Below are 18965 nucleotides of genomic sequence, written 5' to 3'. Positions count from 1 at the left end.
CGCACACGCAAATCGATTCAGTATTTCAGTGTCTTATTTAGTATTTTTTACGATCTTAGGTGATTTTCGTACTTGGTGTTTCGGTATTTTTTTTGAGAAGAAAATGTATTTTATTTGCAACATGCAGAGGGTATTACCCGTCTGCGTTTCCTATCGAGTTACCTAAAGTAAAAATCCAAAAAATACAAACAATACCAAATATTTCGTCAATAAAAGCTACGTTTTTTAATCCTATGCTCAATTCTAGAGGTAATTGGTCCCACGGCGCTTATGTAGTCCATCAAGGCATCCAAATCGAAAGGACCCATTCTGGGAAAAAGCGAATCCATTTGTTTTTCGGGGTCCAAATTAAATTTACCTTGTGTGCAATAGTTACTCAAGATCCTCTGCGTTTTCGCTCATTACGCCGAAAAATTTCACCCCTGCTTAAAAGAATATTTTTAGTGGTGACCAAAATCCAGATTTATAAAAAAATGTTAAAAAGATTGTTTTCTTGTTACTAGCCATTTTGTTAAAAAGTAGGGCTAGCTACGATAGTTTCAATACATCGATAAATTGTTGGATTTCATACCGGCTGGCGAACGGGCACATTTAGCGGCCATGCCTAAGCTTCCGCATTCATTGTCTCGTCGTCCTTCGGGGAGGACAGCAGCTCCGGAATAAATCTGATTTACAACTGCAAGGCGATCATCCCGAAAAACCCTTCTACTTGTAGTGCCGATTTCCAGACCGGGCACTTCCCATATATTAAAATGTTTAAATTTTATTATTTTTTTTATTACGTGTCCAACGTTTCCTTGTCTACGTAAATTTATTTGGGAGGTAGCTCCGAGCACTTCCAATTCGTCTTTTTTAAGTACAGCACGGCGACAGGCTGCAGTTACCCAGTTCATGGAGCTGGTTTCGCAGTCACAAGCGTTACATTCGTTCGCTATGACCACTCCAAATTTTCAGGCATGGTCCAAGCGTAAGGTGGACAATTCTGACTCATCCTCGCTGATGCTGGTGTTACTGTCTCTGCAGACCATGAGCAAAAAGCAGTGTTTCCATGAATTGATCTAAAAAAGGTTCAATTTCTCGAGTGCCGGCTAAAATTTTTTGGGACTGAAATAGTTCCTGCTCTTACCCAACAACCTCGAAGAACTTTATAAATGTCGTGCACATGTGCGGAGGGTTCATTCGTCGACTGAGATGTCGATGGTGTCACTGTCTCTGCAGACCATTAGCAAAAAGCAGTCGAAGGAAACAGATGGAGTACACTCGCTGAAGCTCAGTGTTGCCACGTCTACTGCTAAGCGGAATTATTCTACGAGGAACTGAAGACGAAGAAATGCAGTCACAGATGTTACGTTCGTTGGTGATGACCACTCCAGAGCTACGATCTTCCGGCATTACCTTTGTATAGGGAAGGCGGACTCCACCACCTTCATCGCAGCAATTAACCTGACAGGGATCCCCACAACTTTGACCCCTCTCGGTGTATTGAACACAGGCTGCACTCGGTGTTGGGATTGTCATAAAAGAGGTACTGTGACTGAACATCCTGGAGCCTTTCTAATCCCGAGTCTTCATTGTCGATGTCTTAGGGGTACCTCTAGCAAATTAAAGATCGAACACTTTAAAATTTTCTTTCACATTTATAAAAGATGCTTTTCTAGTCTTATTGACATCATTGAAAACTACTTGCAAAAACATGTTTACAAAGTTATTTGGAAATAACAAAGTTTTTTACTGGGCGTGGTCGGAAGTTGTACAAACAAAATTGGTCACCTAACTCAAGATGTTCTTTTAATAACTTTCCAAAAATGCAATATCTACATTGCACGCGCTTAGCAGAACAACATGACAGACAGAGGCAAAAATTCTTGCATCATTAATTTATTCCATTTTAGCGGTTCTTACCGAATTCTTAAAAATAGATATTACTACATTAATCAACACCGGACCCTTAATAAATAACTGGCTTATAAAAGTAGTTTTTGGCCAGTTTGGCCAAACACGCATATTATCACATTCAAAAGGAAAATATAATAGCCTGAAAACAGTGTTCTTTTAGGCCACTTTTTATGTTTAACTGTTTAACGCGAGTTCATTCATTTTTCGTTTCGATGCTGATTCTATAGGCATTTTTCGTTTGTGATTTGGAATTCTTGAAGTGGTTTTTATACCCTATGCACACATAGGGGTTCAGCGACTTTTTCCTCCATAAGAAATACACGTGTAGGAAAGAGATGGGAAAACTCGCTGCAGCGGAAAATGGCGTCGAACAGGCAAATCGATTCAGTATTTCAGTGTCTTATTTAGTATTTTTTACGATCTTAGGTGATTTTCGTACTTGGTGTTTTGGTATTTTTTTTTAGAAGAAAATGTATTTTATTTGCAACATGCAGAGGGTTTTACCCGTCTGCGTTTCCTATCGAGTTACCTAAAGTAAAAATCCAAAAAATACAAACAATACCAAATATTTCGTCAATAAAAGCTAAGTTTTTTAATCCTATGCTCAATTCCAGAGGTAATTGGTCCCACGGCGCTCATGTAGTCCATCAAGGCATCCAAATCGAAAGGACCCATTCTGGGAAAAAGCGAATCCATTTGTTTTTCGGGGTCCAAATTAAATTTACCTTGTGTGCAATAGTTACTCAAGATCCTCTGCGTTTTCGCTGATTACGCCGAAACCATTCTTTCCGTTCGCTAGGTATTCCATGACCACCACGCGGTACCTCTCCTCCATAGCCAGTGGTCCATACTCGGGCACTTGGCACTTGGAGCACCGAACTCGGACATTGGAGACGCGCTGACCAGCGGGACCGGTCAAATCAAAAGCAAACCGAAGACCGGAAACCTGCAGGAATCTGGAGGACCTGGGCGAGGACGAACTGACGTTCATGGGCGCCACACCGTGCTCCAGAAGCTCCACAATGTGCTTCCCACGTAGTGTTAGGGCGACCAATCGATTCTGCCAGGGGCACATGGCAAACAGTTGCTTATAGGTGATGTCTGCGAAGGAAAATTCATCTAAGGATCAACACAATACAATACATTTTGAAAAAATATTTGACTTTTTTTCTATTTAAATATTTTTAAAAAGAAAAAAAGTAAGCTATAAAATTAACCCATCTTTATATACTTACGGAACATACAGAATATGCCTACTACAAACCTAACCAGCTAAAATTTAATTAGAATTCTGCAGACTGATAAAATTTTTTGGTTTTTTTTGATTTTGGCCAAAAATAGCATGGGTCTTATAGCATTTTCTAACCCTACTAATAATTCATACGATGTTCTTTTTTGGATAGGTGAAAGTGCTTAAATCAAACTCACTGCCAGCTGAAATGGGCACTCGAAATGTGCCCTGCGAAGTCAGGGCTATGGTCACGTTACTCCAACTGTCCTCGAGGGACGATGATGAAGCATCTTTGACGAACTGTTGGTTTTCGGGGGGTGAGGATCAGTACTTTAAGAATACAACCAGCCCGCACTTACCGCATGAAGCATTGCATCCGTGAAAAAGTTCCCCAGATTGCACTCTCCACGGCTGCACTCGACCTGCTGGAGATAAACCCGACTTTCGCCCACGACCCGGTTGGCGTAAGATTCCATCTCGTTTTGCCACGGCACCATCGCCTGCAGTACGATATCATCTTTAAAGGAAAAAATTATGAAATAAATTGTAATAAATTTATAGTACACAATTTTGAGCCTTCGAGGTTATAGATCAGTTATCTTTATTGCACATTTAATTAGTTTTCTGAATTTAATACCAGACCTTCAAAATTAATATTAGGTTCAAAACACCCAAGAAAAACCAATTTTTTTTTTTCTTCGTAAAGTTTATTGGGACTAATGCAACAATTTGGCAGCACAATTTATTTTGTAGTGCAGTGATTAGTTGAGCACGGTGATGCGTCCATCGAGACCCTGGTAGATGGGATCAAGGTGTTCGGTGTACGAGATCAGGGCATCCAAGTCGGTGACTCCAAACCTGCCATTGAAAAGAAAAAGATATATTAAAACCCTTCCAAGAAATAATATTCTCATATATTATAATGTTAAGTTGGTCGGAGTGTACTTACTGGATATCTGTGCCCTCGGCGAGCATGGTGTACCCATCGCCGCCCGCCTGCAGGAAGTTGGGCGATGTGAGGCGATATAGTTGGTCGGATACCAGGGGCTCGTACTTGGGCACCTCGCAGTCCGCACAACGAATCGCCACGGATACAACCCGCGATCCGACAGGCTTGGTGTAGTCGTACTTCACCCGAATGCCCGAGAACTGCAGGTTAATATACGATCCGGTCACCCCGTTCTCAAGGTCCACCTTGCTAACGGCCCACTCCATAGCCTCCACTATTTTGCTGCCCGGCAGATTGTAGGATACCAGGGTGTTCTCGAAGGGTGACATACTGACTATATGGGCGTACGTAAGACCTGCAGACGGTGAAGTTGATTTTATTAAAAAACTAGCATTAAATTGTAATATCCTGATAATAACTCATACTTACTGCCCCTGTTGAGTGGCACGCGAAGTCCTCCGATGTTCATGAGTCCGGCGGAGACATTCGTCCACGCCTTTTGTTCATAGGGAGCCATTCCCACGAACTAGAAATGGGATGGGTATGCGATGTTATATAAGGAACTATGCCTTGAAGAAATGCACCACTTACAGAATGCACCATGGCGTCGCAGAAGTAGTTGCCCAGGTTGCACTCTCCGGCGGCACAATCGTCCTTGGTGAGGTCCACTTTGGTGGTGCCCACCACCACCTTGCCCATTTCATCGACCGTCACCTTCCACGGCGCCATGGCCTCGAGCACCTCCTCATCTGCGGGGAGCACAACGCACAAATATAAAACACATTATACACTCCATATGTTAACTAAAATCAGGGACTTTCACAAGTAACACCAAACGACAAGCTCAAGGTACACAATGTATACTAACTTCAAACAGAACTTAAAACATATAGTCACAACAAAAAAATTCACTTAAACCTCACAGGGAGAAAAGTAAGCAAAAAGAGGAAACGGGTACTTAAACGGGTACCATTAAAAATGTAACCATAATAAATCATCAAGTGTATTCCCGGAAAATGTCCGCCTAATAACTACTTGAGAATTATAACTCAATATAGGCAGTAGAGGTTTACAAACATACAGTTTTTTTTATGTTTGAAATTTACATTGTCCGATTCCTGTATTTGTTATGTAATGCTTTACGAACTATAACACTATATTAATTATTATTTAAAATAACGTTATATTTCGATTTGAATTATAACGTTTATGAATGAGTATAGCTATCATCAAAAAGCCTCAGCTAAATGTTCTTAAATAAAGCACACATAAAAATACCTAATAATTTTGGAAACACACACAAAGACAACTTGAAATGATTTGATAGTCACTAGTTAATATGAAAAATTCAATATACATTGTGCAAGAAAGATTCCCACATTATAGAAAGATGTGATTCTCCCCAAGTTACCCTACTCACTTATCAATGAGATATATGTATATATTTGCACTCACCCTCGGGCACGGATTGATCCATGTAGAGCGGATCGCCCTCGAAATCCAGGACATCGCCGTTGTCATCGAAGTAGACGATCAGGTTGCCCACGTAGCGGGCATAGGCCGAGGCCTGGACGATGAGGACGCGGTGGCCGGAGCTGTGGATCACCTCGGTGGGGTAATCGCCGGCGGGGCTGTGCGGACCCGGCGGATCACCGGTGTAGAGGAAGGTGTGCGAGTGGGAGCCCACGATGACGTCGATCCAGTCGCCGGCATTGGCCGCGATCTCCTGGTCCACATCGTAGCCACAGTGTGAGATCACGATGATGATGTTGGCCCCCTGGGCTTTTAGCAGCTGCGCCTCCTCGCGAATAGTATCGCTCTCGTTTCGAAAGATCACCTTGCCGGTATTGGCCAGATCCTGCAGGAGATCCATACAATTTACAAGGAATCACGAAGAGAGATCCATCCCCAAACTCACGTAGGTCGTCTCTAGGATAACACCAATCAGGCCAATCTTTCGACCCGACCGCTCAATGATCATCGACTTGTTGTACTTGCCCTCCAAGGTGGGTTCGTGGGCGCAGTCCATGTTGGCCACCAGCATATTGGTCTCCACTGTTTCCAGGAAGGGTACAAGCCCCTCCACTCCGTGATCGAACTCGTGATTGCCGAGGGTCTGAAATTGATAGTTAGTAAGCTTCTTTATAAGAAAAAATCGACAGGGTACCCAAAATAATTTGGGAACTTCTAAAATACTTCAATAAATCTCTTCTTCTTTTGTATGATAAACAAAATTTTACGATTAGCCTTTAATCTATATAGATTAAAGCTTGAATAAAATTTTAAACAATTACATTTTTTTGGTTTCCAAATATTTTAAGTTTTTATGTATAGTTCATACATAAACATTAAGTATCTTTTACTTTAGTTCGCTTCTGAATAATATTATACCCAAGAAAAAAATGAATATTAAAAATTTTGAGTTCGCGATTTTCTTTTAAATTCTAGAACCTATTTCTTTCAAATGGGATAGATTTCTCTACGTCATGCTAGGTTTCTAGTTTGTTATCTGTCAAATAAAGTTAAATTGTTTGGAAAGTCCAATTCGTTTTCTCAATTAGAATGGCATATATTTAAAAATAAATTTTTTTTAGGAATAGATAACTTTTCTAATTTATAGAAAAAAGACTCAAGAGCAAATTCTTTTTTTTATTGTATACCACATACCATTGCTTCGGCGGGCAGGATGTTCAGGAGCTGCTGGGTGACGTTCCAGCGACCGATGTTGTACCAGAGCGTTCCCTGGAAACTGTCGCCGGCATTGATGTAGATGGGATTGAGGTCCGCTTGCTCTTGGAGGAGCTTCCTCACGGTGTAGACGGTGCGCGGATATCCGCCAATGCACTCCTCTCCATCATCGCAGGTGCCGCCGGAGGTGTCCGTGGGTTCGAACCTGCGGATAATCGCAATCGAAGCAGGGATTAGCTCTGGAGTGGGCTCGTGCTGGAATCCCCATGCCCATGTACGTATACCCATAGGTAACGTTATCGGGATCGAGATCGGAATCAGTACATGGGTCTGATAAACCATGGTTTACGGCCATGCGTGTTAGTCATAAACCACTTCCATTTGATTATTCCGAACTCGACTTCGGGTCGCGGTTTTTTCCGCCTCACATACCTGGCGTGCAGGTCGTTTATGTGGATGATGGATACGGGAAAGCCCTCCCTATCTGCAGCCTCCACCATGATGACCATCATCATGGCCAGAAAACCCACAAAGCGATAGCCACTGGTTGCCATTTCTCTAAACGAACTTGGATATTGAATTAACCGAAAAAAAAAAAATAAATATTCAAGTGTAGGTACATCCAGCCCGATGGCCGTCGATAAGGCAACTGGATGGCCCAAATCGCCACCAATCCGACGATTGCGAAATCTGAATGGGTTTCGGGCCGAGAGGCACTCAAGCCGATCTGGATCTGGACACCTATAGCCCACTCTCTTTCCGATAAGCCAAAAATGTACTATATTCTCGACTGCACAGAGGGAAAAACCTAACCATATTGCTCATTCTACAAGTGTCTCTTAATTTTTAGTTTTGAACATAGAAAAAAATTAACATCACTTTAAAATAAAAAAAAAGAGTCTGTAAATGCCTTGACCAAACCAAGATGGAAAGACATCTACATTCTTTGAGTTCTAGATTGAAACTGTTAATTTATATCAATTTTATGAACTTAGGTAGCTAAACTGTGAAGGGATTTACATAGGGTCTTAAATTAAGGATCGCCACATGGTCGCCAGATGTGAGCGTGACGCTCAGGTCTAAAAGATAAGAACATCGGTTTATTGGGTCGGGTTAAAAATTTAAAATATTTTTAAGGTCGAAATAAAGCCAACATTTTTTTTCAATGCAATTCAACTTGACTTGCCAAATTACCATCCTCTCCCCCGATCACTTCATTTTGTCAATATTAGTTTTGGGTTATTGGTTTTCCTATCGGTTTAGATAGTATCGGGGTATGCTAAGTTAGTATATAGCAAACGGAATTCATTTACAAATTTTGAATTTTATCAAAATAACACAAGTTTCATACATCCAAATATATTACTCATACGTCACGTTGGCATTGTTTTGCACATTATTTAAAATCAATTAAATCAGGTATAGGTTCTAACGTTTTACAATTTCTTGAACGAAATATATCTTAGAAACGCATTTACCTACTACTATGTTCCCAAACCTCTAATGATAGGTAAAATACACAAATGACATTATATAGTTATGTGAATTTGCACATTCAATTAACCCGCAAATATCCTATGTTTTGTTTTTTACAGGGTATCAAACACTTAATGATATGCACTCATTGATCCCCGATAAGCCGTATGGTCGAGATACGGGGAAATAAATGCGGAGGGCGCCACTCCGGTAATATTCACTAACTGACACATGTTACACATGCTCTACACTTGACTGAAACCCTCTCTCTCATCCGCGTGTTTATTACGTTCTGACACAACAAAATATATGAGCGTGGGACCTGAACAGGTATTATCTCTTAACTCCGTAATATAACCGACCAACAATTTAGTTTATTGCATTGTTGGCCAACAACAAAAACTTGGCTATATTACAAACAGACGAAACCCCGATGTGAACCACGTTATCCCAGCTATCTATATAAATAAACAGTCTGGCGGTAATACGCACTTATTCTACTTGACCCTGTAATCGAGATACTTCCCTAATCAAATCCCTAACCTTAACCTTGAATATAGAGTGCATTCAAGGTTAAAAATATATAATAATAATAATAAAATAAGTAAAGCTTTTTGTTATAAGTCATATAAGTCATATGCTTATTGAAAAATCGCTTTTCAAAACTAACGTTGGTAATGCCAGTACGATTTACACCCATATTAGTTTTATAATGCGCTAGTAAACCAGATTTTAATCAATTCCCGCCCGATAACAGTTTAATACAAGTCAAGGTACTTTAGTTAATAAAGATAGTAAATCGAAGAAAATAAAAAAGAGAGCCTAAAAGACCTTATTATTGTATGTATATGTACAATGTACATTGTACATATATCCAAAATAAGTATTATCATGTGATATAATCATTTTCAGAGAAATCTTTTTTAGCATGCTACGTAAACATTTTTCTTTGTTTTGTTCTGTTACTCAGGTATTTCATTATGCCAACCAAAACACTGCATTTTTACGGCGGAAATATAGTATCCAGATTTTAGTCAAACATTATGTTTCTAAGCAGTTTTTTAATCGAGGTGTACAGCTAAAAGACCGACTGTTTTGAGCAGCTTGCTACAAATGCTATCGATCGCCATCACTTTAAGGAACATTTATTTTTTGACCCATTTTCTCATTTTTTATAAGTTTTTTTTTTGTAATTCAGATTTTGGTCAAAAATACGAATTGTTTAGTGGTTTTTCAGTCGTAGTTTAGCCAAATCAGGGCGTAGAGCTAAAAAACCGACTGTTTTGAGCAGCTTGCTACAAATGCTATCGATCCCTATCACTTTAAGGAACATTTATTTTTTGACCCATTTTCTCATTTTTTATAAGGGGGTACATCGGTTTTTTTTGTAAATCAGATTTTGGTCAAAAATACTCATTTTTTAGTGGTTTTTCAGTCGTAGTTTAGCCAAATCAAGGCGTAGAGCTAAAAGACCGACTGTTTTGAGCAGCTTGCAACAAATGCTATCGATCGCCATCACTTTAAGGAACATTTATTTTTTGACCCAATTTCTCATTTTTTATAAGGGGGTACATCATGTTTTGTTGCGAGTAATGGCAGAAATGAATGTTTTCTAGGTTTGAATGCCAAATGATTGGAAATTAAAGGACGAGCTCGACGAGGTATTATTTCCTCATTCTGACTTTTATTTTTGTTATGGCAGCCAAAAACGTAATTTTTATGGCAAGTCAAAAATACCGACCGGCTTAATCAGCTCGCTACCTATGTTAACAATTCCCATGGCTTTAAAGAAAATGTTGCTTTTGACCAATTTTTGCATTTCTTATGTTTTAGTAGAAGCAGTAGAAATTTGGTTTCATCATATCGGAAAGCCAATACAAAAGACACTTGTCAACGCGAAAGGGGTGAAATAAAAAGCATGCCTTTGCGGTATTCACCCGTATAACCATCGATTCCCGCAGGGGTGGATCGAATGTGGCCACCGGATTGTACATATCTGTATAAAATAGTACAATGATTTATTTGATTCTCATTGACAATAGATTTAGAGCTCTTTGTGGATTACTCGTAGGTATAAAGCACACTATGCATGTAAGTATTATGTTTGTCTGTATATAGATGTCAGCGCAAGTATGTATATATATATATATGTATATATATATAATAAATTGTATATAAATATAATGTATATGTAATATGTCTGTGTATAAGTATCAATGTATTATGTTAATTGCTTAGCGTAAAGCACAGAGAATTTTGATATGAGAATGGCTGAGAACATTCCTGCATGCGGTGCGCTCAGAGATCGGATACGGGTTTCATCTGGACCTAGCGACTAGCATCTAGCGTCTAGCATCCTTAAACTTCCATCTTCCACTCCAACGTCCCAGTCCGCTGGGTTAACGCAAAGGCAACAATGAGAGAACTACAACGGAAAAGTGGGCAAACAAGTGACTAGAAATGATGATAACTCTCCCTGATTTGAAAGTCGTGTTGAGCAGTGTGTTGGGCTGGGTCCACAAATCTCGCCCTTCCCTTTTAGTGAAAGACGTCCATGAAGGGGAAGTAGGCCTGCTCCGGCTCGAGGAGATCCACCAGGAAGCAGACGGTGCCGGCCACGCCCTCGTACAGGCTGTGCGGACGATCTGGTGTCCTGGCGCGCTGCTTGAACTCCGCATCGGTCAGCAGCTCCATGAACTTGTGCGCCCTGTACAGGTACTTCATCTCATTGGTCAGTCGGAACAGCAGCAGGAACACATAGCCATTGCCCGCCACACCATGGCAGATGCCCGGCCCCTTACGCAGGAAGCCCTTCTTCCAAACCATATCCGCGCAGCGACGCAGCGAGGCCAAGTACTTCTCCTCCTTGAAGATCAAATAGGCCTTGGCCAGTACATACACCGCACCAGGTGCCCCGTGGCACCAGTGCACCAAACGCTTGTCCCGGCCGGAGCGCAGATCCTCCAGGGCCACCGGGAAGTTGCCATCGCTGTCCTGCAGCTCCAGGAAGAAGTCAATCGAGCGCTTGATATCACGCAGTTCGGCGGCCGGCGCCGAAATGGGAATGGTGCGGAACCAAGGGCTGTCCAACAGCATATGCAAGATGGCACACAGGCCGTGGGCCGCGCCCAGGTACTCCGTGCCATGGTACTGGTACATCAGCGGGCACGGCGAGTTGTTTATCTTGCTGTACTCCCGGCCGCTGGTCACGATCAGCTGGCAAATTGACACCAGGTCGTCGTCGGTGATCTTCTTCTCCGGCAGCACATCGTTCAGCCAATAGCAGCCGGATAGATAGCCAGCCCGGCCCACCAGCACCTCGTCGCAGCCGTATTTGGTGTGCATAAACTCCTGACTGGACGGGATACCCGACTTGAAGTTGGCCAGGTCGTTGGACAGCTCCTCGGTGTCCTTAACCGCCTGTGAGATGGCCGCCGAAACGGCATAGATGCCGGCATTGCCGCACAGAAAGGAGTAGCGCTCGGCGGAGCGCTTCTTGTATCGCTTGGCATTCGACTTGGCGTTCCGGATGAAGGAGGCCGCATGGTCCAGGGCCGGATAAAGATCGCGCGTCTGCTCACTGCTGTTGAGCTTCCAGAACATGAAGGCTATGCCGGCATTGCCCACATACAAATCGCCTCGATTGTCCTCCTCATCGTTGTTTGGATGACAGTGCTCCAGTATGGCATCCACGTAGGTGCAGATCAGGTTCTTGATGTGCTCCTCATCGCTGGCAAACGGTGTGCTCTCACCGCCGGAAAAATCGGCGAATGGGTTCACCAGGTAGCGGCGCTCCATGGCGAATTCCTGGCCGGGATCGGCCTGCTCGTCCGGCTGTTGGGTGGTCAGTTGACCTGCCTGCTTGGTGTCCTTCTCGACTGGTCTTGCAATGGCACCTGGTCGAAACGTAAAAGGAATTTATAAGTGCAAGTCAAGAAATCGATTTGCCGGCTTTAAGGGCGCGGCCGGGCGTCTGGCCACCACCTCCTCCTCCTGCACCTGCGCCGCCCACAGCTAAACTCACCTGTCTCAGGTGGAAACGGCAGTCGGGAACTGGATGAGTATCTCCTGGCGATGGGTCGAACCTACGAATTGTTGAGAGTATTGTATTTAGAGTTTTTCGAAAGTTATTGTTATTTTATTACCAAAGTACAAGCAATGTGTTCAAGGGACGAGAATGTTTGTGAAGTGTCTGTGATTAAGGGAAAACACGTAGCACTTTCCTCACAGCCACCTGAAATCCGGAAAACTTGGCGCTTCTAAAGGAGAACTGGTTTCAAACTGCCAAACTGCTCGACACGAAATATTTAAACAATTCCTAGCCGGAATATTCAAGTCCTGTCGAAGAAAGCTGAGCGAAACATCGATGTTCTATCGATACATCGCTTTAGCCATCGATGTTTAAACAGTTTACAAAAAATAAGTTTAAAAACAGCAAAGATTATTTCTATACGATCGGAAAACAGCTTGTATTGATTTATATATTTAAATAAATATGCTTTATTGTAACGACTGTAAATTTACGGTCTTCCAGTTATCGATAACTGAGGTTTCAGAGTTTTAATATACATATATCGGTTAAAGTAACGCTTTAAAGCTTAATATTTATGAATCTTTTTCAAAAACAGAAGAGCTCTGCAATTTTTCTTTATCGCTTTGCACTTATTATATTTTGGTTCAGTTTTTCAGCTTAACTTTTAAAATAAAGTTCTGTTTAGTTTTAGCTTCAAATATACATTATTTTGATATATCTCCTAAATCCGATTTTACTGGGTTTTTAAAACTTTGAATTACTATTTGCCTATCCTTCTATTTCCATCATTTTTATCCAATCCTATATCGAATTTCGAATGAAAAACACAAAATTGCAGATTTTGCTTATCAACTCGATCGGTTTATTTTAACAACAGTATAAATATATATCAGAAGGTATTATCCCTGCATCACAAGTTTATGTTCAGTGCTCACTTCCTGCGCTGACCGCCACTCAGAATGGTGACGATGCGGATGAATATGTTCAGCACATCCATGTAGATCGACATTGAGCTGAAAAAAAAACAAAGCGTTAAAATGGATTTCAGGATTGGATGGTCGAGGCATTGACTTACGCATTGATAGGATCGAATGGAGTGTAGCTGTACTGGGGATGCATCTCGGCGCGACGCACCATCCGCTGGGTGTCGTAGAGAAGGAAGCCACTGAACAGGACGAGACCGCCGTACAGGGACATGGAGGCCAGACCTGGGGAAAGCAAGTTTAAAGGGGTTATATCTACTTGAAGATCTGTAAAACAGGGGTACCACCACTTGAAAATCCAAAAAATGGTTTGATTTTTTTTACAAAAACAACACAGGTATTTTTTACAATTAATATAGCAGCTAAAATAACATATTTTACATTGTCTTAAAATTTATATAGTTAATGTATAATTTAAACTTCAAAAATAATCATTAACCAAAATCATACAAACTACAGACTGCTAGTGGAGGTAGCCCCTTTAAGAATTCAGTTTTTTTTATAAAGTAAACTCGACACTTACCCGCGCCCAACGCCGTGGTGGGCGGCAGCCACATGGAGGCCAGGGAGGAGGCGAAGACCACGCCCAGACCGATGGCCAGGGGGCCACCCATGTAGAGGAACTTGTCGCTGGGGGCACACACGGCGATCGTGGACAAGCCACCGACAATGCCACCCGTATAAAGAGCGGCGCGCGTGAGGATCGGTCCGCCCATGAAGCAGATGGGTGCGATTACGGCGCCCAGGATGGCACAGTGCACAGCCCAGGCCAGCTGCTTGGCTCCCAGACCCGGCTGGTACTCAATGGAGCGGGCCACCGCCCCGCTGCCGATGACCAGAGCCAGCGAAGCAATGGTCGCCTATGCGGATAAAGGTGGATGGTTGGGGTTTGGTTTATGTTCTGTTGTGTCTGTTGTGGATGCAAGGGATAGCTCCAGTTGGAACGGATACTCACCACGATGCCACCACGAGAGGCCAGCTCCAGGAGGCGGTGCGAGCGAAAGACTGCTGCAGCGGCGGCTGCGGTGATAACACAGGAGCTTCCGAAAAAGGCGTAGGTGCTATGGATGCGGTCCTTCACATACTGGGGCCACATGCTGTGGAGGTAAAAAGGGATTTTAGTTATAACAATTCATTGTGCATTTATAATACTATTTATAAGGCCTGACATAATTATTCCTTTTTACATAGTTTCACAAGAACTTTGATCATTAAAATGATCTCCCTATTATAACTATGATGACAATCAAGTTCGGAGATATCTTGGTGATTTATAATATATAGAAATATAACTATATTGTGGCGATCAAAGAAGCTTATAGTATAAGTACTCGTGTTAAATTATAGAAGTGTAATTCTAAGGGAAATTTAAGTGAAGTGGTATGGTTACCAAGTAATCTTTTGGTATTTCACAAAAAAGATATTTTGGACATCATCTTGAATGCATTAGCTTTAACATTTCTGTTGGTACCCCCACTTAAGCATTGCGTATATATCAGATCCACTCACATGGCATTGTCAGCAATGCTGGTGTGTTGGCCTAATCCCACGCCGTAGTAGCACAGGGCGCCCAATCCCACAACGGCTGCTCCGGCGGCTGCGCCCTTGCCCATGGAGTAGGCTGTAGTGCAGAAAAAGATATTGTGGATTATAGATAAACTGCTGATAGAGGGGATTACACAAGAGCCTCACCATTGGCACTCGGCGGACCCATCAGCTTCTCCTTGAGGGAGGGAGCCCGCACCTGCTGGTGCTCCACTGGAGCTCGGGTGCGGACAGGTCCGCGGGCATAGCTGCGCACTGCGGAGAGATTGGGATTGGCCCGGAACAGCTGGGCCGGCGACTGGGCCAGGATTTTGAGACTCCCGGCTGGACGGGCGGTGGAAAGTGCTAGACGCAGCAACATTGTGTTGTTGTGATGAAATTCGGTTGGACTGCAATTGGTTCTCCTTGGTTGATTGTTACTTCCTTTGGATTTTGAGTTCCTATATATTTCGTCTGTGCTTTTGCCAAATAACTGTGATTATTAACTGCGGATTGATATTTTGTTGTTTCGTAGCAATATTTTCTTTCTTTACTGTTTCTTTTGATGTGATATCGATGTCTGAGTCTATCGCCATCGATACCTCGAGGTGATAGTTTTCTGGACCTATCGCAGAACGCTGTATCGATATCTTAACAGGTCATCCATGAGGAATATCGATACAACGTTTCGGTAGGGCGCTACGTTTGAACGCCATGTACTATGGGAATAAATTACATTTTTGGAGACAAATTAATTTAAGGTGTGAATGTTATAAATATATTTTTATAAACGAAAAATAACCTCAGCAATAACCTTCCTTTTATTCTTCTGATCCCAAAGTTAAATATTACAGGACTAACTAATCATAAGCGCGCACAGTGGGCATCTTGTGGTATTTCCAGGTCACTTTTCACACCATATACTTTCTCGCCGGCGGCGAAGGAATCTCTTCTTTAGGACGTCCTCTTTGGTCGATTACCAAAAACTCGGAGACATGTGAAGATCGCAGGGTCCCGTAATGGTCGTATGTGTTGATCTGCTCCATGTTACCACCGGGACTCGTCTCGTAGCTTCTGCATTCGTACAGTGGGCAGCAGCGGGGATATTCCGCACCGTCCTCCGTGGATGCAATCGGTTTGCAGTCGCCCTTCGTCAGCTTCGGCACCTGGCAGCTGGAATTGGGATAGTATTGTATTGTATTTCGGTCTGTATCCATGGATATAAAGTGGACTTACCTGTCCTCCCAAAGCTGCAAAGTCTCCAGGCACTGGACCCGGACGCAATGATCCTTGCGCGTGAGGACCTCACCTATGTAAAGATTCTGTCCTGTCACTGTATCCATGCAGAACTGCTGATTGTACAGATATGCAGGGGCTATAAGGTGTATAGAAAAACAACATACATTACATATTCCATTATTTTTCCATAAATATGCCTCGAATTAAAAACATCTATTATTTCGGTTCTTACAGCGATAGGGCAATGCTTGGCTTCCCCCGAATACCGATGACATCAGCAGGACTATATAGATCCCCAAGTTGATTGACTTCATTTCGGCTGATTTTTCGACAGATTTTACGAAAGATCGGCAGACTGAATAGCCCGACGTTTGCAAAGTTTAGCGCACAACTGAGGTCCGTGCGGTTAATCTTTCTTCATTTGTATATTAAAAAACACAAAGTACGATGCTTATTTGTATGGAATCGCACACTTACGACATTTGCGCGCTTTCTCTACAATAAATTTAACAAATTTTACTGGGATCTGCTGAATGTTTATGTGTACCAACCCAACAACAGTGCGTTTCGTAAATTTTGGAACGCCACTTTCTTATTTACAATATACTTAAAAAAACTTTACTATCAGTATTGTAATTTATATACGTACATAAATGTATTTATTTTTTATTCTCGGGTTAAAGGTTATACATAGATATTAATTATATTGATTAACAAAATGTAAGTTCGACTAACAGTTATGAAACGCACTTTTTGATGTTGTACTTATCGCTACACAACAATATGCAAAAAAAAATTATATCGATCCATGGTGTGTGTGTAATCAGTATATGTATATATATGACATGATCTCTAATCAGTATATACAAACATATGTTGTTAATCTGTGTGTTTATTCCCAATGTACATCAGATGCAATAAAAATATAGCCGATTGAATTGTTTATTGATTTATTGTTATCAAATTAGTTCAATACCTTCTCAATACTAAAAATATATTTAAAAAAACATTTATTAAATGTTCAAAATACAAAAGTTTCTAGAAGTTAGAAAAGGGAATTCAGCAAAGTATTAGAATTCGATTGCTCCTATGCATTTAACCGCTGCTGTATGTTTGTATACGCAGTAGATCTTTAAAGTTCAATTCTAAAAATTTGTTTATGTTTTGATTTGGTGTGCTATACAGCTGGTTTAGACGAACATGATCATCCAATCCAATGCCATTGAAGCCATTATGCAGACAGTCGGGCAGTGGGGCACGAATGACTCACCACTGGCGGTTCCTAAAATTAATTCGCCTGATGAAAGCTCAGAAATACTAATAAAACTATCAGTAAATAATAAAACTATCATACTGCAGTATGAAAAATAATTTTTATATAAATAACAGGATAATCTAGCCAAGTATTTTTGTCAAAAATATCTAAGGTTACTAATGTATAATAGAAAACAAAAGTCTTATGAAAAATATTTTTTATTTATTACCAATCTCTTTCTTAAAGAATGTTTTTGCAAATTTAATTTATTATTAAATGCTGATACTTAAAAAATTCGTTGCTTACAACTGTACCTCAAAACACCCTTTCTTTCCTTAGTATATGTTATCCATAATATACTTTCCTTAACTAACCGGTCTACTGACCTAACTAACATCTCATTTGTCATTTCCGGGAATTTCCCGATTTAAAAATTGGCGGGATTCCGATTTACACGTGACGACAGCCTGTGTAATGAGCAACACGTAATCCAATCCGTCGGCGGATTCATTGATAATCGCCGGTAAAGACAAGTTCTCATCCCATTCCAAGTGTGTAATCAGTACGTCGTCTAATCAATTCTAAATTTTTCAAACGATTAGAGCGAATTCGATGACCCCAACGATGATCCCCACCCGGAGACTACATTTTGAGTGAAATTCGGTGTGCAAATGTTCGCACGAGTGCAGCTTAGATTTTTGTGGGACATCTTTTCCGGCGGAAAAGTCGATAGGCGAGCCATTTGAACTTGAAGTCGGAAACGGAAACGGAAGCTGTCCCGAAAGCCTTTTACTTTCTGCTCAAATTTTCTGCTTCCAATTTCAACGGAGTGAGTCACAATTTGCAAAAGCTTGTGGGCAGAAAAGTTGCCTACTCTTGTGTGTTTAGAATTCTTAAAAAATAGTTTAATATATTGCATATTTCTAAGCTCTACGGAATAAAGACAATCTGCCAAAAGTTTTAAAATTATTTAATGGTTGTTTGACATTTTATTCGATACGTATAGTTAAGTTGTCGCATAAATAACTTGAACCAAATAATGTTTTTCTTTATTGACTGAGAAATGTATGTATAAGATGTATCTTTAAAACATTAGGTTTTATTTAATCGTGAATGTATTAAATACTCGATTGTTTATAATTATGAAGTTCTTTTAAGTAAGTTATATATAGTACATAAATATTCAATAGAGTATTGCTATACAATTAGAGATTTCCCATACAACTTGTGGCGACTTTTTCTGCTTTGTGTGGGCTTCTTCCTGATTGAATTTAATTATTTTCGAGCATCTACTGTTGCATGTGATCAATTAGCTTCAATAATCAATTTAGAAGTAATATTAATGTTTAGTTAAATGTGTTCACAGTGAGTCAGTTAAACAATTCAAACAAATTTCCCGTCACGTTTATTTATTGCGGAATAAAACGGCAAAAAGCAGACCAGCAAGTTCATGTGCCCTATTTATTTTAAGCAAAATAAATTAAATTAAAATTGCCGATATTGTTTCAATAAATTTGGTTTTATAGTCTGATCAAGAGTTTATGTAGTTTAAGTAACTTTTCATCATATTCTGAATTTTTGAAGACAAAGTGGTAAATTTTGTCTGCTACACACGAATGTTTAAGACCTATAGTAATTTCAAATCTTTTTTATCTTTGCTTATATGTGAATCAAAAACCATTTTTTATATT

At 40.9% G+C, this 18965-nt stretch overlaps 4 protein-coding genes across 5 annotated transcripts; all 4 read right to left on the bottom strand.

Moving 5' to 3' along the window:
- Nucleotides 1–2454: 2454 nt before the first annotated feature.
- LOC108004667 (apyrase) lies at nucleotides 2455–7448 on the bottom strand. 2 transcript variants are annotated; one of them, XM_036820996.3, is made up of 8 exons: nucleotides 7197–7448; nucleotides 6744–6969; nucleotides 5995–6192; nucleotides 5532–5934; nucleotides 3487–3644; nucleotides 3325–3427; nucleotides 2640–2997; nucleotides 2455–2572 (listed from the first exon to the last, which is right to left on the bottom strand). In XM_036820996.3, the coding sequence occupies exons 1-8, from the start codon at nucleotides 7316–7318 to the stop codon at nucleotides 2470–2472; spliced, it is 1671 nt and encodes a 556-aa protein (XP_036676891.2). In that variant the 5' UTR covers nucleotides 7319–7448; the 3' UTR covers nucleotides 2455–2469. The 2 variants fall into 2 exon arrangements, with proteins under 2 accessions (XP_036676891.2, XP_065724316.2); XM_065868244.2 differs by lacking the exons at nucleotides 2455–2572; nucleotides 2640–2997; nucleotides 3325–3427; nucleotides 3487–3644 and adding exons at nucleotides 3696–3985; nucleotides 4077–4431; nucleotides 4506–4602; nucleotides 4668–4825 and having other exon boundaries at nucleotides 7197–7426.
- Nucleotides 7449–10163: 2715 nt separating this feature from the next.
- On the bottom strand, nucleotides 10164–12614 carry LOC108004668 (lanC-like protein 3 homolog). The gene is made up of 3 exons (XM_017067644.4): nucleotides 12386–12614; nucleotides 12265–12325; nucleotides 10164–12136 (listed from the first exon to the last, which is right to left on the bottom strand). Exon 3 carries the CDS (start codon nucleotides 12036–12038, stop codon nucleotides 10779–10781), a length of 1260 nt encoding a protein of 419 aa, XP_016923133.1. The 5' UTR covers nucleotides 12039–12136; nucleotides 12265–12325; nucleotides 12386–12614; the 3' UTR covers nucleotides 10164–10778.
- A 498-nt stretch (nucleotides 12615–13112) lies between these two features.
- Nucleotides 13113–15359, bottom strand: LOC108004669 (growth hormone-inducible transmembrane protein). Its single transcript, XM_017067647.4, has 6 exons — nucleotides 14949–15359; nucleotides 14766–14877; nucleotides 14212–14353; nucleotides 13780–14116; nucleotides 13349–13481; nucleotides 13113–13286 (listed from the first exon to the last, which is right to left on the bottom strand). Exons 1-6 carry the CDS (start codon nucleotides 15160–15162, stop codon nucleotides 13205–13207), a joined length of 1020 nt encoding a protein of 339 aa, XP_016923136.1. The 5' UTR covers nucleotides 15163–15359; the 3' UTR covers nucleotides 13113–13204.
- A 224-nt stretch (nucleotides 15360–15583) lies between these two features.
- Vago (vago) lies at nucleotides 15584–16427 on the bottom strand. Its single transcript, XM_017067648.4, has 3 exons — nucleotides 16252–16427; nucleotides 16017–16155; nucleotides 15584–15953 (listed from the first exon to the last, which is right to left on the bottom strand). Exons 1-3 carry the CDS (start codon nucleotides 16331–16333, stop codon nucleotides 15692–15694), a joined length of 483 nt encoding a protein of 160 aa, XP_016923137.1. The 5' UTR covers nucleotides 16334–16427; the 3' UTR covers nucleotides 15584–15691.
- Between the last annotated feature and the right edge of the window lie 2538 nt (nucleotides 16428–18965).

Source organism: Drosophila suzukii, chromosome X (genome assembly GCF_043229965.1).
Source record: "Drosophila suzukii chromosome X, CBGP_Dsuzu_IsoJpt1.0, whole genome shotgun sequence".
Lineage (NCBI taxonomy): Eukaryota > Metazoa > Arthropoda > Insecta > Diptera > Drosophilidae > Drosophila > Drosophila suzukii.
This window is presented reverse-complemented; position numbering and strand designations above follow the sequence as displayed.

Coding starts and splice junctions, on each gene's coding strand:
- LOC108004667 (XM_036820996.3), bottom strand. CDS start 7,318: ATGGCAACCAGTGGCTATCGCTTTGTGGGTTTTCTGGCCATGATGATG. Junction 6,193..6,743: donor TCCTGCCCGCCGAAGCAATG/GTATGTGGTATA, acceptor TATCAATTTCAG/ACCCTCGGCAATCACGAGTT. Junction 3,645..5,531: donor GGATCAATCCGTGCCCGAGG/GTGAGTGCAAAT, acceptor TTTCCTTTAAAG/ATGATATCGTACTGCAGGCG.
- LOC108004668 (XM_017067644.4), bottom strand. CDS start 12,038: ATGGAGCGCCGCTACCTGGTGAACCCATTCGCCGATTTTTCCGGCGGT.
- LOC108004669 (XM_017067647.4), bottom strand. CDS start 15,162: ATGTTGCTGCGTCTAGCACTTTCCACCGCCCGTCCAGCCGGGAGTCTC. Junction 13,482..13,779: donor CACCACGGCGTTGGGCGCGG/GTAAGTGTCGAG, acceptor TGCTTTCCCCAG/GTCTGGCCTCCATGTCCCTG. Junction 13,287..13,348: donor CCATTCGATCCTATCAATGC/GTAAGTCAATGC, acceptor TTTTTTTTTCAG/CTCAATGTCGATCTACATGG.
- Vago (XM_017067648.4), bottom strand. CDS start 16,333: ATGAAGTCAATCAACTTGGGGATCTATATAGTCCTGCTGATGTCATCG. Junction 16,156..16,251: donor CCAAGCATTGCCCTATCGCT/GTAAGAACCGAA, acceptor TACACCTTATAG/CCCCTGCATATCTGTACAAT. Junction 15,954..16,016: donor TTGCAGCTTTGGGAGGACAG/GTAAGTCCACTT, acceptor TCCCAATTCCAG/CTGCCAGGTGCCGAAGCTGA.